Here is a 16,417-nt window from a genome sequence, read left to right as displayed (position 1 = left end):
TACATGGCTTCAATCACAGCTCTTGTCTCATTATTCAAAGTATTCTGACATTTATGCAACAGCCTTGAAGCTCTTACATTTCATGCTTGCTGTATTTGTGCTCTTGGCGTGTGTCGCACGGATCAACTTCATCATTTGTGCTGGAACTTCTCTCCTCGTATGTGCCGTATTGATCTCTCTCCTCACAGTTGCAAAATTGGCCACTCTCTTGTATTAGGTCATCGGTGTCCTTAGCCTTTGCGGAAGGGCCTATACAGCACTGCTTCACCCTGTCCTGAAATGAAATAAAGACGAGAGTGTTAGAATAATAATAATAACAACATTATTAATAATAATAATCGCTTACTGTCACAAGTAGGCTTCAATTAAGTTACTGTGAAAAGCCCCTAGTCACCACATTCCGTCGCCTGTTCGGGGCGGCTGGTATGGGAATAGGAAGCACTATAATATAGGATTACTTTACATAATATATTTAGCAAAAAACAGAATTCAGCTGAACAGGTCCACGCCAGTGTCTATGCTCTCACCCTTCTTCAACCAACCCCATCCACTTTTTTGTTTTCACCTTCATGTATTTATCTAGCCTTCAGTGCCTCTGTGCTGTTCACCTCAACTATTCATGTTGTCATGAATTCCACATTCCACCAGAGCCACTCAGCTTCCAACCTCATTAGAGTCTTAGTCCAAACATGGACAAAGTCGAGGCGTAAATGGCTGCCCTCAACATCAAGGCAGCATTTGAGTGTGGCATCAAGGATCCTTAGAAAACCTGGAGTTGATGGGAATTGGGGGGAAAACTCTCCACTGGCTGAAGCCATGTCTCAAACAAAGAAAAATGGTGTTTGTTACTGGAGGTCAATCATCTCAGTTCCAGGACATCACTGCAGGAGTTCCTTATGATAGTGTCTGAGACCCAATCATCATTGACCTTCCCACCATCGTAAGGTCAGAAGTGGGGATGTTCGCTGATGATTGCACAATGTTCAGCACCATGCATGACTCATCAGATACTGAAGCATTCTAAAAGCTGGATAATATCAAGGCTTGAGCTGGTAAGTGGCAGGTAACATTCACCCCACACAAGTGCCAGGCAATGGCCATTTCTGACAAGAGAGGATCTAACCATTGCCCCATGATGTTCAACGTCATTACCGATGCTGAAACCCCACTATCAACATCCTGGTGACTAGAAACTAAACTGGATTAGCCGAATAAATATTGTGGCTACAAGATCAGGTCAGAGACTGGGAATTCTGCAAAGAGTAACTCAGCTCCTGACTCCCCAAAGCATGTCCCAAGTCAGGAATGTGATGAAGTACTCTTCACTTGTATGGATGAGTATATATCCAACACTTGACTAGGGTGGTGAGGTGGTGCAGTGGTTAGCACTACCTCGTGGCGCCGAGGTCCCAGGTTTGATAACGGCCCCGGGTCACTGTCCATGTGGAGTTTGCACATTCTCTCAGTGTTTGCATGGTCTCACCCCCACAACCCAAAGATGTGCAGGGTAGGTGAATTGGTCACGCTAAATTGCACCTTAATTGGTTAAAAAAAAGAATTGGGCACTCTAAATTTTTTTTAAAAGCTTGAGACCATCCAGGTCAAAGCTGCCCACCAGTTACATCCAGTTCCTCCACCACCAATTCACAGTGGCAGCAGTGATTATCATCTACAAGGTACACGGCAACAACTCACCAAGACTCCTTTGACAGTACCTTCCAAACCCACAACCTGTACCATCTAGAAGAACAAGGGCAGCAGAACTTGGGAACACAACCACCTCCAAATTCCCCGCCAAGTTACACACAATCTTGACTTGGAAATATAGCAGTATTCGTTCACCATTGCTCCCTCCCTAACAGCACTCTGCGTGTTCCTACACCACAGGAACTGCAGTGTTTCAAGAGGGCAGCGCACCACAACCATCTTAAGGGCAATTAGGAATGGGTAATAAATGTTGGCCTAACCAGTGACGCCCACATCCCGTGAAGGAATGAAAGAAAATCCATTCTCTGGATAAAGACTTCCCTGCTGGATTAATTAGCAGCTATCTTATATTGATAGCCCCTGGTTCTGGTCTTGACCCTAAGTGGAAATATCTTCTCTAACCAATCAAACTGCGGAGGTGGTGACATAGTGGTATTGTCACTGGACTAGTAATCCAGAGACCCAGGCTAATGCTCTGGGGACCAGGTTCAAATCCCACCACTGCAGATGGTGAAATTTGAATTCAATATGAAATGAAATGAAAATCGCTTATTGTCACGAGTAGGCTTCAATGAAGTTACTGTGAAAAGCCCCTAGTCGCCACATTCCGGCGCCTGTCCGGGGAGGCTGGTACGGGAATCGAACCGTCCGTGCTGCTGGCCTGCTTGGTCTGCTTTAAAAGCCAGCGATTTAGCCTTATGAGCTAAACCAGCCCCAATATAAATCTGGAATTTAAAAAAGTCTAATGATGACCATGAAACCATTGTCGATTGTTGTAAAAATCCATCTAATATTCTTTCTAATTAATGTCCTTTAAGGAAGGAAGTCTGCCATCCTTACCTGGTCTGGCCTATATGTGACTCCAGACCCAGAAATGTGGCTGACTCTTAACTGCCCCATCCAAAGCAATTAGGGATGGACGATAAATGCTGGCACAGCTGCGATGCCCACTTCCCATGAACGAATAAAAAAAACCTGAAAATCTTTAATACAGGTCACCCCTCAGTTCGTCTTTTCAAGAGCCACAGTTGTTCAATCTTTCTTGAATTGTACATGCTCTCAAATTCTGGATTCATCCGAGGAAATCCCTTTTACACCTTACTCCAATCGTGGTCGAATCAAGGTTCTCCACATATCTAACACAAAAGCAAAATTGCTTTCCACTGTTTCTCAATTTCTTGGTTTTTCCAGAAACTATTTTAGTCCTCAGTCCCTTAAATCAGCTTTTTCTCGCCAATGTATTACTTGTGTCCAAGTTATTATGTCGATATACCTTTAAATAACACTGCACTCCCTCTATTTACACATCTGGTTATATAACATTGCGGCTTTCCCTTATTCTATGGTTATCGATTATTTCACTCTCGGCAACTGCATTTGAACTTCCAGCATCTCCCAATGACACAACTATCATTGATACCACCATCCCAACAACAACGGGTGATATACTGGATCAGCATGTTCATCGCTCACCTCTCAAACTTTCATGCTAGCAAAAGGTGTCGCTGTGAAATAAGTTTGGAGAGTTGCAACTTAATTAATTTTCCTAAAGTGTCAGGCTTAGTGTCTGCAACACATATTATTTGCTAAACACAGCTGAAAGTGAAGAGAAAGCCATCTCTACCCATCTTCATTACTGCACAAATACCCTCATTACCAGATCCCAGGAATACAGGAACAAACGTCCTCATCACAGCAACTCATGAGCACCCACTTGGTACTGCTGTAAATGCCAATTGACCAGAGAGTGAAGAGCTCACCTATGAAGTGTACAGCACCATATCCACAAAGTGCTTATGAGACCCTTATCCTCAATACATATTCAACAGCAGTCCATGTGAAGTAGGCTGGAGAGGATCTGTAGTTTTTTTTATTTAAAATAGGAGGGCAGCTTAATAAAGCAGAAGTATGACCCGAATTCATAAAATGCAAATAGTAGCTCTTTTGTCCCCGAGTTCAGGTTCATTTGCAAAAAGCCACAACACTGAGCACAGTCTAACACTGAAGAAGGTACCATTTATTTTGTAGCTGTCTATGTATTATATGGCCGGCAATACATACTATGGCTACAGTCTGCAAAGTGTTGATTTGTTACATGTACTCCTGTTCTGTGAAGTATATTACTCTGCTATGTGTGTCCTACTCTCTTTTCTCTCCCCCATCACTCTCCATTTGAAGTGATGCCACACTGTTGCCCTATCCACTGGTACACAACAGTAACCTGACTCTGAACCAATAACATTGACTTTCTGCTATCTTTTTTGCCTTGGATCATGTAGAAGTTAATCAAAACTCTCCACAATAAACTCCTCGGCTTACCTAGTGGTCTGTACCCCAAGTCCATAAGACTATTTTGATCTATGCTCAAGAATTTTTTATTTATTCATTCATGGAATGTGGGCGTCACAGGCTGTGCCAACATTTCTTGCCCATTCCTAATTGCCCTTGAGGGCAGTTAAGAGTCAACCACATGGCATGTAGGCCAGACCAGGTAAGGATGACAGATCTGGATTGGATTTGTTTATTGTCACGTGCACCGAGATACAGTGAAAAGTATTTTTCTGCGAGCAGCTCAACAGATCATCAAGTACATGGAAAGAAAAGGGAATAAAAGAAAATACATAATAAGGCAGCACAAGGTGTATACCGGCCACAAAGCAGTATACTTTGGAGGCATAAAACATGTTTGAACTGGAGACTCATAGATTGTGTTTCCTTAGGTGACACAGCACCTTCCCAGCACCTCTTTTTACATCGTTTTAACTAGACAGGAAAACTAAATTGAAGTCAAATCTTTCCAAATTGCCTGACACAACCACTTACTGCGGCCATCAGCTCACCTCACTCTGCTTACCACCACTGGTAAAATTAAACTTCATAAACTTCTCTCATTTTCCGTGATTTCTCAAAGAATCACTATGTTTTATAGTCGATAATAACAACAGGTTGATTCAGTTCTGTAGATCTGCAACACTCATCTTTCTTCATTATCCAGTTCTAATAGTCTTACCTGGACTCGATTGAACGAAAAAGATCAATACAACAAAAAAATCATTGGGGCCTGAATGATGCAATGCGTCCCCCACTCTGGGACTTACAACAAATTAAGCTCAAAAGCTCCCACATGAAATGATTTTGGGAATGCCATTAGGAAGGGAGTTGAAGGATTTTGAAACATTGACAGTGAAGGAACAGCGATATATTCCAAAGTCAGTATAGGATATAGTTTGGAGGTGACCTGTAAGTGAGTGGTGTTCTCATATGTCTGCTGCCCTTGTCCTTGTAGAGATATTGGGTTTTGAAAGTGTTGTCCAAGGAGCCTTGGTGAGTTGCTGCATTGCATGTTGCATATATGGTACACACTGCTGCCACTGTGTCGGTGGTGGAGGGAGTGAATGTTTTTTAAAATAAATTTAGAGTACCCAATTCATTGCGCCACAGTGCTGCCGGGGAGTGGATGTTAAGTTGGTGGATACAGATCAAGTGGATTGCTTCGACCTGGACGGTGCTGCTCTTCTCAAGTGTTTTTGGAGCCGAGCCGGATGGATGATCCATCTCGGTTTCCTCCAGAGATCCCCAGCATCATAGATGTCAGTCTTCAGCCAATAAGATTCACTCCACGGGATATCAAGAAACGGCTGAATGTACTGGATACTGCAAAAGCTACGGGCCCTGACAATATCCCGGCAATACTAGTAAAGACTTGTGCTCCAGAACTTATTGTGTTCCAGTACAGCTACAATATTGGCATCTACCCAGCAATATGGAAAGTTGCCCAGGTGTGTCCTGTACACAAAAAACAGGACAAATCCAACCCAGCCAATTACCGCCTATCAGTCTACTCTGCATCATCAGCAAAGTGATGGAACGAGTCATCAACAGTGCTATCAAGCAGCTCTGACTCAGCAATAACCTGCTCATGGGGGCTCCGTTTGGGTTCTGCCAGGGTCACTCAGCTCCTGATCTCATTACAGCCTTGGTTCAAATGTGGCCAAAAGAGCTGAATGCTAGAGGTGAAGTGAGAGTGACTGTCCTTGACATAAAGGCAGCATTTGACTGAGTATGACAGCAAGGAGCCCTAGCTAAACTGGGAATCAATGGTAATCAGGAGGAAAACTCTCCACTGGTTGGAGTCATAGCTGGTACAAAGGAAGATGGTTGTGGTGGTTGGAGATCAATCATCTCAGCTCCAGGCCATCACTGCAGGAAAAGGCCCAACCATCTTCAGCTGCTTCACCAATGACCTCCCTTCCATCATAAGGTCAGGAGTGGAGATGTTTGCGGAAGACTGCACAATGATCAGCACCATTCGCGATTCCTCAGATAATGAAGCAGTCCATGTCCAAATGACAATATCCAGGCTTGGGCTGACAAGTGGCAATTTACATTCGTGCCACACAAGCGCCAGGCAATGACCATATCCTATAAGAGAGGATCTAACCACCACCCCTTGACATTCAATGGCACTACCATCGCTGAATCCCCCACAATCAACATCCTGGGGGGTTACCATTGATCAGAAACTGAACTGGACTAGCCACATTAATACTGTGGCTACCCAGGTAGGTCAAAGGCGAGAAATCCTACGGTGAGTAACTCACCTCCTGGGCACCCCCCCACCTCCTGGGCACCACCCCCCCCCCCCCCCACCTCCCGGGCACCCCCCCCCCCCCAACCTCCTGGACACCCCCCCCCCCCCAACCTCCTGGACACCCCCCCCCCCCCAACCTCCTGGGCACCACCCCCCCCCCTCCTGGGCACCCCCCCCCACCTCCTGTGCCCCCCCCCCCCCACCACCAAAAGCCTGTCCACCATTTACAAGGCACAAGTCAGGAGTGTAATGGAATACTCTCCACTTGCCTGGATAGGTGCAGCTGCAACAGCACTCAAAAAGCTCGACACCATCCAGGGCAAAGCAGCCCACTTGATTGCTCCCCCTTCCACAAACATTCTAACCCTCCACCACTGATGAACACTGGCAGCCATGTCTACCATCTACAAGATGCACTGCAGTAACTCACCAAGGTTCCTTAGACAACTTTCCAAACCCACGACCACTACCACCTAGAAGGGCAAGAGCAGCAGCTCCCTGGAAACCCCACTACCTGGAGGTTCCCCTCCAAGTCACTCACCACCCTGACTTGGAAATATATCGCCATTCCTTCTCTGTCTCTGGGGAAACATCCTGGAACTCCCTCCAGCTCAGTGGGTGTACCTATACCTCAAGGACTGCGGCGGTTCAAGAAGGCAACTCACTACCACCTTTTGAAGGACAACTAGGGATGAGCAATAAATGCTGGCCTAACCAGCGACACTCCCGTCCCAGAAATGAAATGAAAAATCCAAGCAAGTGGAGACCGTTCCATCACACTCCTGACTTGTGCCTTAACAAAGTTCACCATTTATGATAATTACCATGATAACTGCGGAAAAAAACTTAGGCTTGGCAATAGCATCTATATTTAGAAAATGTGGATCTCCGTACGAAACAGTAACTAATTTGCTCTCTCCACAGATGTTGACAGACTCTAGATTTCAGATTTCAAAGAACTACACTTGTTTTGCTTTTTGTTTAGGGTAGCTTCTAGGCTTATTTGACTGTGTAAATATGTACGTTGTTATTGCTGGAAAGGACAGAGTGTCGTTTCATTGGGCTGTCATAAATGCCTCATAATTGGTGCATGAGGTTAGCGAGTTACTCTACTTGAGAGTTATGTAAAACTAGATAAACAGTCAGCATGATTTAAGGCAGACTTGCATTCATATCATGCCTTTCATAACATCAGGGCATCCCAAAGTGCTATAAAGATTATGATATGCTTAGGAAGTGTAGTCACTATTGTAATGTAAGGAACTTAGCCACCAACTTGCACACAATCAAGTCCCACGAACATTGTGATAATGAGCAGATGAAAGGGAAATATCCTCCATTACAAATGACTTTCAGGGATATGGGTAGATTGTGGAACTCCTCTACAGGTCACTGGGAATTTTACGAAACTTTAGAAAACTTTCCCCCCAAGTTCCACACAAAAAGTCTTGAAGCTAAAAACACCACAGGTGCTGCAAGCAAAACTTAGAATGAACACAAAGGTGGTTTGAGGAAAAAAAAATCAGGAATGAAAGGCATTGTGTGGGCTCTTGCAGGAGTCAATGCTCAGACCCCAGCTTGATCTAATTGACATAAAATGGCCAGTATCAGTATTTTGGTGAAGTTTACTGCGCACACTAAAATAGGGAGTGAAAGTTGAAAATCTGAAATAAAACAAAATGAGTTAGAAACACAGTGCTCATACCTTTTTTCATGCTGAAGAATAAGGGATAAATAAGCATAATGATTGAAAAAAAGGAACGGGAAAGAAAATAAACAACAGAGTAGTGTGGAATCATCAGTGACTTTCATTGCTGAATGATGCAAAAGATCATTTCAAGTAACTAAAAGAGCCTCAAGAAGGGCAGCACGGTGGCACAGCGGTTAGCACTGCAGTCTCATGGCGCCGAGGTCCCAGGTTCGATCCCGGCTCTGGGTCACTGTCCATGTGGAGTTTGCACATTCTCCCTGTGTCTGCGTGGGTTTTGCCCCCACAACCCAAAGATGTGCAGGGTAGGTGGATTGAACACGCTAAATTGCCCCCTAATTGGAAAAAATTAATTGGGTACTCAAGGGTTAAAGAAACAGCGAGTTTGCAATGGGAGGTTTTAAAAAATGGCAAGGAAATTGAGATGATAGTAAATATGGAAAGCCTGTTTTAAATTTAAATATTGAAGATTCCAGCCAGTCTACCATTTTGAAAAAGAGAAAGACAGGATGATGAAGGATTTCCATTTTGAGTTGGGGATGGAGAATAGACACTTGAATAGTGTCTTATATAGTGGGCACTGTCTCTTCATCAAAGCCCCTCATATGAGGATCCAGAGTAGATGGTTGCTAATGAATTGGCTTGGTACATTGTACTGGATTTCAACATGTCAGCGTCAAGAGGGCTGCAGAAAAACAGAAACTGGTGTAAATACTCACCAAGGCAGGCAGCAACTGTGGAAAAAGAGTTAAACTTGCAGATGAATGACCTTTCATCACAAGTGTACACTCAGTTTTGCTCTCCACAGATGCTATCTCCAGCATCTGGGTATTTCCAGCAAATACAGTTTCATTTCTAAATTGCAGAATCCACAATATTTAGTTTTTTGTAAGGCAGGTTCGTCATAATAATAATAATAATTGCTTATTGTCACAAGTAGGCTTCAATGAAGTTACCGTGAAAAGCCGCTAGTCGCCACATTCCGGTGCCTGTTCAGGGAGGCCGGGACGGGAATTGAATTTGCACGGCTGGCATTGTTCTGCATTACAAGCCAGCTGTTTAGCCCACTGTGCTAAACCAGCCCTTCATTTACCACTTCGACATAACAATAAGACGTGAAAATAAGCGATTATTATTGAGGGGCTGGTTTAGCTCACAAGGCTAAATTGCTGGCTTTTAAAGCAGACCAAGCAGGCCAGTAGCACGGTTCGATTCCCGTACCAGCCTCCCCGGACAGGCGCCGGAATGTGGCGACTAGGGGCTTTTCACAGTAACTTCATTGAAGCCTACTCGTGACAATAAGCGATTTTCATTTTCATTTCATTTCATTATTACATACTGAAACAACTAAGACAATGTTGATACCTGTTATTATAGCCAGTGGGAAAACTAGGAGGAAGAGAGAATAGATGCGCCAATCCATTTCCTGGAGCCTTGGTGTCAGAGGGTATGTTCCAAAATGTGGCAGGCTTATTTCAACTCCTACTCTCCCAGTTGGAATCTGATGGGATCGAATTGACTGTGTATATTTTATTCCATGGTAAAGAGAAAGTAAAATCAGGTGTGGTTTAAAATGATCTGCCAATCAATTCTTTTCAACTTCCTGCTATATGGGTGGAGTAAAATAACAGCACAGAATTCAGCATCTGAAATGTGTTTTAAAAAATAAATTTAGAGTACCCAATTATTTTGTTTCCCCCCAATTAAGGGGCAACTTAGCGTGGCCAGCCCACCTTTCCTGCACATCTTTGGGTTGTGGGGGTGAAATCCACGCAGACACGGGGAGAATGTGCAAACTCCACACGGATAGTGACTCGAGGCCGGGATCGAAGCCAGGTCCTCAGCGCCGTGAGACAGCGGTGCTAACCACTGCGCCAGCGTGCTGCCATATTCAGCATTTGAAATGATTGGGTTTCAAGGCAGTCAAGAAATGTGCAGAGAATTCTCCACATGACTCAGTGGTGGAATCATCATTCTAGGTAAGGCAATGCTATTGTTTTGGCATGTGGTGGTAATACACTCACATTTTATGATGTATTATGCTACCCACATGCTCCTGGTACCTGCTCTGTGCCTAGCCAGGGCACAAACCTGCTCATTATCTAGTTACTATCCTCCTTGTAAGGGCAAGGGAGATAAGTGGGAAAAGGTTTTGAGTCAGGATAGTTTGAAAAAGATATGGCAAATAAAAGACTGGAGCCTGATGGCAACTGTCCATGTTGTACTTGCTAACATGTTTCCAGTATGAGCACCCCAAGGCAGTATCGAAAACTGAACAGCAGATTTAACTCATTAATGAGATATAGCAGAGCCAACCTATCACTCTGAGCTTATTTCCAGATAACTCTACAAGTTAATACTCCCAAAATGTAGGGTGATCCAAGCTGACATTCTTACCAAAATTCTGTGCTGGTGGGCTACATGGTTGGAGATGCTTGACTTTCATCAAGACCCGACATAAATCAACGGTGTCCTGGCCTGGGGTATTTTCCTTCCTCCTTATTCTTTTATGGGATATGGGTGTTAATTTCCCAGTAACTGAATGGCTTGCTGCACAATTTCATAGGCAGCTAACAGCCAACTACATTTCTGTGGTCTGGAGTCACGTGTGGGCCGTGTAATGATATGTATAATGTAAGGAGTGTGAAAGGTTAACAAGATGATGTTCATGTATCTCAACACTAGATGGCACCAGAGTAGTCTTATAAAAGTCCGTGTCTTTAGGCATTCAGGGAGAAGGTTATGAAGAAGGATCGTGAGAGGTTTTGATAGATTGTTAGCTGTACAAAAAATATATTATAGATTTCTGTAACATTGATTTTCTACTACTGTTTTATTAGCTATTACTTAGTGAAGTGTGCAAACCATTTGAAGTAGTGTAAAATAAACTAGCTTTGTTTCAAATACATAGCTTGATGTTCTTTGTCCACAAAACGTTTTTTAGCCATCTTGGAGAACTATACAAGGAACATCACAGGCCGGACTGCATAAGGACGGCAGATTTCACTCCCTAAAGCAGGGATTTTCAAAGTGCGGTGGTCACCCATGGGTGGGTCCCAGGTGGGTTTCAGGAGGTTTGCGGAGCGATTGGTCACGGCATTGCTGCGGTGGTCCTGATTGTGGGAGAAGCACAGTCCAAAGATGTGCGGGTTAGGTGGATTGGCCATGCTAGATTGCCCGTGGTGTAAGGTTAATGGGGGGATTGTTGGGTTACGGGTGTACGGGTTGCGTGGGTTTAGGTGGGGTGGTCATTGCTCGGCACAACATCGAGGGCCGAAGGGCCTGTTCTGTGCTGTACTGTTCTAAGTTCTAAGTTCTAAGTTCTAGGCACTCAACGACCGCTGCTGGCAGTTTAATTGAGAATGGTGGCCGCTTCCACCATTTAACTGAGAAGAAATTAGGCCGTGTTCAGTCTTCCAGCCATAAGTGGCAGCAGTGAGCAGGTCACACGCCCTGCATGTACACTTTATGTCAAGTGCCCTCTATGTACATGTTTTTGCAGCCAAATCACAGAGGACAGCTTCTTCCATTTTCTAGCTGATGGCAAGTAAGTGGACTGTGAAGATTAATTGTTTGTTTACAAGTAAGAGTCAGCCAGAGACAAAAAGGAGGCAGTGTACCTACTGGACACGATCTCATAACTGAATCTGCTGGAGAGAGCTGCACAGGAGAGTCCAGAGCAGAGCTAGTGTTAGCTCTCGACAGAGCTCCAGTGAGCAGCCTATAAAGAAGAACTTGGGAACAAAGCAGGAAAAAGATGATTTCTTGATTTGTGGTTTTGTCAATTGTGCCAATGCAAATAAGGATGCAAAGCCCATGTGCGTTACATGTGGGGAAGTAAATGAGAGAAGCTTCAGATTTTGAAAGAGAAGTGGTGAGTCAGTCAGTTATTAACTTACAGCTGACTCCAAATGAAAAGACGATGCTTTCAACTGAATTGTGATACCACATTAAAAACACGCCAAAAGCCCATGAAGCTGCCAGCATTCTGAAGTAGCATTTCCCAGGAGTATCCAGTGCTGAGTAAAACGAGCATTTTGTTCCTATTGCCCTTCATAATGACCTACATGTGCGAAGCTGGATTATCCGTTTTCACAAAGGTGAAGATGGCTGAAGTCTGCATCTGATATGCGCATTGCCCTCTCTTCCTGTGAACCTGATTGGAGTGAATTTGTGAGCACCAAGCAGGCTCAATGTTCGTGTTAAAGGTAAGCAAACAGTGCGTGTGTTGCGAAGGTGGGGGGGGGGGGATGAGTCCTGAAGGCTGGTTGGTTGGCAAAAGTGGATCCCAGGAAGAAAAGTTTGAAGAACACCGCCCTAAAGGATATTAATCAACCAGATGGATTTTTACAACAATCAATGATAATTTCATGATCATTACTAGACTAGTTTTTTTTAAAATTGCAGTTTTATTAATTGAATTGCAATTTCACCAGTTGCCATGGATGGGCTTTGAACACACATTAATCCAGGCCTCTGGATTACTAATTCAGTAATATTACCACTATCTCCCTACAAATTAGCTGATCTCAACTAGGGCAACATTTGGATTCCTACAACTGGCTTTTAGGTGGCCCTCAGCTGGAGAAAGGAAGTTTGGCTTTTTGTCGCCAAGACTTATTCAGGTGTCCCCGGCAAGGAGCACATAATTGCCAGGGTTCACTATACAGTTTCACAAAAGAAGAATGCTGACTTGGTTGCACAGCATAGGAGGACAAAGTGCCTAGACTCAGATGAGGAAAGGAGAAATTGAAAAAAACATGTTTCCTAAGAATATACAATATTAATTCCCGAATGCTCTGTGGTCACAGACTGTATAAGCAAGATGTCCAATGTATTATCTGCAGCAAGTTTCCATGAAACCTAATTGCATTGGGATGTTTTACTGTGTTAATGGTGCTATATAATTCAGATTGCTGTTGAAACCAAAGCAGCAATAAAAGCTAATTGAACAGAAAGGTTGATGTTAAATGTAAATACTGTAGGGGAAAAGTTTGCACTCCCAGTAATCTTTAGATTAAACATTTTTGAACAGCAGGTATCATCTCATTAAATTCACATAAAACACAGATCAATTTACTTGCAATCATTTGCAAATCACCGCTCCTCAGGAGTGATTGGCATCAGAAAGAGAACAGCAAATGGTCATCGAAAGATCTTAATGACTGCCCAACACGTACAAATCATTAAGCACAGCAAGCTTAGGGCCGTTTATTATATTGGATTAACTATCAATATGTAGGGTAGGGAAAAGGAAAACGTTGCCAGGTTTTAAACAAGTTATACTACACAAAGATTCACAGCTTCTTCCTTCTTGTGACTCTGAAACACTCCTTACATAAACTAAAATGCATTTAAACCCAGAGCACTACAAAGAGTAGGTAAACATGCTTTAATTGATGACTTTATTGCTGTTTCTGGTTCACAAACAAGAAGGTTGCTCAGGGCCTGACCGAACTCTGGTGTGAAACTTCCGGAGAGGCTATTTTAATACGAAATGATGTCAGACTGGACCTAAAAAGATCTCATACTCTTTAATGCTGACCATACTGTGTAAACATTTGTAACATATATGGCAGATGAGGTGGGTGCAAATGTGTATCATCACACGTGCACCATGGCTCCAACTCTTAGCCACAGTCCAAATGTACTGCAAAGCTTAGGCGGTTTTAGCCCACTGATCCATAAAGGTTAACAACTGGACAAGCTTCAATATTTATTGTACTATCAGGCACACAATCCACAACCAACAATAACCTGTTGTAAAACTCCAGACTGATGCATCATTCTTCACTTACATCAATTTCTATTGATAATGAGGGGTCAATGTCTTTTTAAAAATTTGTTCACCAAAAATGTTTCATTATAAACGGAATAATATAAAACAATTAACCCAAGTTACAATATCAAAGAACAAGACAAACCAGCAAAAGCACAGACTAAATTAATCCCACAGAATTAAACTAAACACATTAACAAATGACGGTGACCAGCTCTGAATGGCTGCTATCTTAGGTAGAATCCTTCTGCCGACCCTCTGATGGTGCATTTAACCGTTGCCAAATGCAGGAAAGACATGTGGCCACTCAACCATGCTGAGGCACTGGACGGAGCAGTTCTCCTCCACCCAAACAGAACTCGCCTCCGGGCTATTAAGGGCTGGTTTAGCTCACTCAGCTAAATCGCTGGCTTTTAAAGCAGACCAAGCAGGCCAGCAGCACGGTTCGATTCCCGTACCAGCCTCCCCGGACAGGCGCCGGAATGTGGCGACTAGGGACTTTTCACAGTAACTTCATTGAAGCCTACTCGTGACAATAAGCGATTTTCATTTTTCAACGAGGCAAAGTCTGGAGCACCGGCGAGACTGAATCCCAAAAACGGGCACCAGGGGACATGGCTCCAAGTCAACATAGAACATAGAACAGTACAGCACAGAACAGGCCCTTCGGCCCTCAATGTTGTGCCGAGCCATGATCACCCTACTCAAACCCACGTATCCACCCTATACCCGTAACCCAACAACCCCCCCCCCCCCTAACCTTACTTTTATTAGGACACTACGGGCAATTTAGCATGGCCAATCCACCTAACCCGCACATCTTTGGACTGTGGGAGGAAACCGGAGCACCCGGAGGAAACCCACGCACACAGGGGGAGGACGTGCAGACTCCACACAGACAGTGACCCAGCCGGGAATCGAACCTGGGACCCTGGAGCTGTGAAGCATTTATGCTAACCACCATGCTACCCTACAGCCCAACATCGAGCATCTCTGACATGATGTTGAAGAAAGAGACCCAACTTGGGACAAGACCAGGACATATGGTTAGGCTGTTCCCGAGAGCAATGTCACACTCGTCTTCCACCCCAGAAAAAAGTCCACTCATTCTCGCCTTGGGTCAAATGACCCCTGGACGCCACCTTGAATTGGATCAGACTAGGCCGAGCAGAAGAGGACATGGAATTGACCCTGTGAAGGGCCTTGCACCATCCTGATCATCCAGAATGGGACCCAATTCACCCTCTCATTTCTCCTTATCCTCATTTAACGATGCCAACTCAGCTGATAGGATCTGGCCACATATGCACGAAACAGCCCCTCCACCAGACCCGGCCAAAGACAAAAATCCTCTTCAACAGGGAGGAGGGTGGTGCAGAGGGGAAAGAGGGATAAACCTTGCACAAAACCTACAAATCTAAAGGTATCTGAAAAGACTGGAACCGGCTCCTTAAGCCTGGCAAATATTCCCTCCACGAACTGGTTCACAAATCTCTCCAAACCCTTCTCCTCCCATGACCTAAACGACAAGTCCAAACCCACTGGCAAAAAAAGGTGATTGTTGGAGAGAGTTGCCCCGGGTTCAAAAAATGCTGTCTGAACTGCTTCAGGCAGCAAGGGCAGCACGGTAGCATTGTGGATAGCACAATGGCTTCACAGCTCCAGGGTCCCAGGTTCGATTCCGGCTTGGGTCACTGTCTGTGCGGAGTCTGCACATCCTCCCCGTGTGTGCGTGGGTTTCCTCCGGGTGCTCCGGTTTCCTCCCACAGTCCAAAGATGTGCAGGTTAGGTGGATTGGCCATGATAAATTGACCTTAGTGTCCAAAATTGCCCTTAGTGTTGGGTGGGGTTACTGGGTTATTGGGATGGGGGAGGTGTTGACCTTGGGTACTGTGCTCTTTCCAAGAGCCGTGGCAGACTCGATGGGTCAAATGGCCTCCTTCTGCACTGTAAATTCTATGATATAAGATTTTCAGGGGGACACCACTACCGGATTCAGGGAAAATCTTACCGGAGAGAACGGCAGAGATGATGTTACTATTGTCCCAAGGCTAGAAACTGTGCAGGTGTTCACCTCCATTTTCCCCCATATGGAACCCAAATCACTGAACTACTCAATGGTACCTTCTGAGTATTGCCTGCCCAATAACAAAATAATACATCGGGTAAAGCCAAGCCTCTTAATAATAATAATCTTTATAATAATCCTTATTGTCACAAGTAGGCTTACATTAGCACTGCAATGAGGTTACTGTGAAAAGCCCCTAGTTGCCACATTCTGCCGCCTCTTCAGGTACATGGAGGAAGAATTCAGAATGTCCAAATTACCTAACAGCACATCTTTCATGACTTGTGGGAGGAAACTGGAGCACCCGGAGGAACCCACGCAGACACATAGAGAACTAGCAAGCGCCGGACAGACAGTGACCCAAGCCAGGAATCGAACCTGGGACCCTGGCGCTACGAAGCAACACTGCTAACCACTGTGCTAAGTGCTGCTCCTGATTGTCTATCTATCTGGAGGAATGCCTGTTGTGTTTGGTGTTCGATGTCTAGCAAGGAATCTACCAAACAACTTGTGACTTGTCCAAACCATGATCTTTATTGAATCGCACATGGTAAGATAGCGATC

At 44.4% G+C, this 16,417-nt stretch overlaps 1 protein-coding gene across 1 annotated transcript in view; it reads right to left on the bottom strand.

Annotated features, from left to right (window-relative positions):
• The window catches only part of LOC119953538, a 298,044-nt gene that overhangs the window by 27,814 nt on the left and 253,813 nt on the right, over positions 1 to 16,417 (bottom strand). The window contains exon 6 of the mRNA XM_038777951.1: positions 78 to 274. Within this exon, the coding sequence (XP_038633879.1) occupies positions 78 to 274 (197 nt within the window). The remainder of the gene's footprint in view (positions 1 to 77; positions 275 to 16,417) is intronic.

This window comes from Scyliorhinus canicula, chromosome 1 (assembly GCF_902713615.1).
Source record: "Scyliorhinus canicula chromosome 1, sScyCan1.1, whole genome shotgun sequence".
NCBI lineage: Eukaryota > Metazoa > Chordata > Chondrichthyes > Carcharhiniformes > Scyliorhinidae > Scyliorhinus > Scyliorhinus canicula.
The sequence above is the reverse complement of the archived record's forward strand: the minus strand, read 5'-3'. Positions and strand labels throughout refer to the sequence as shown.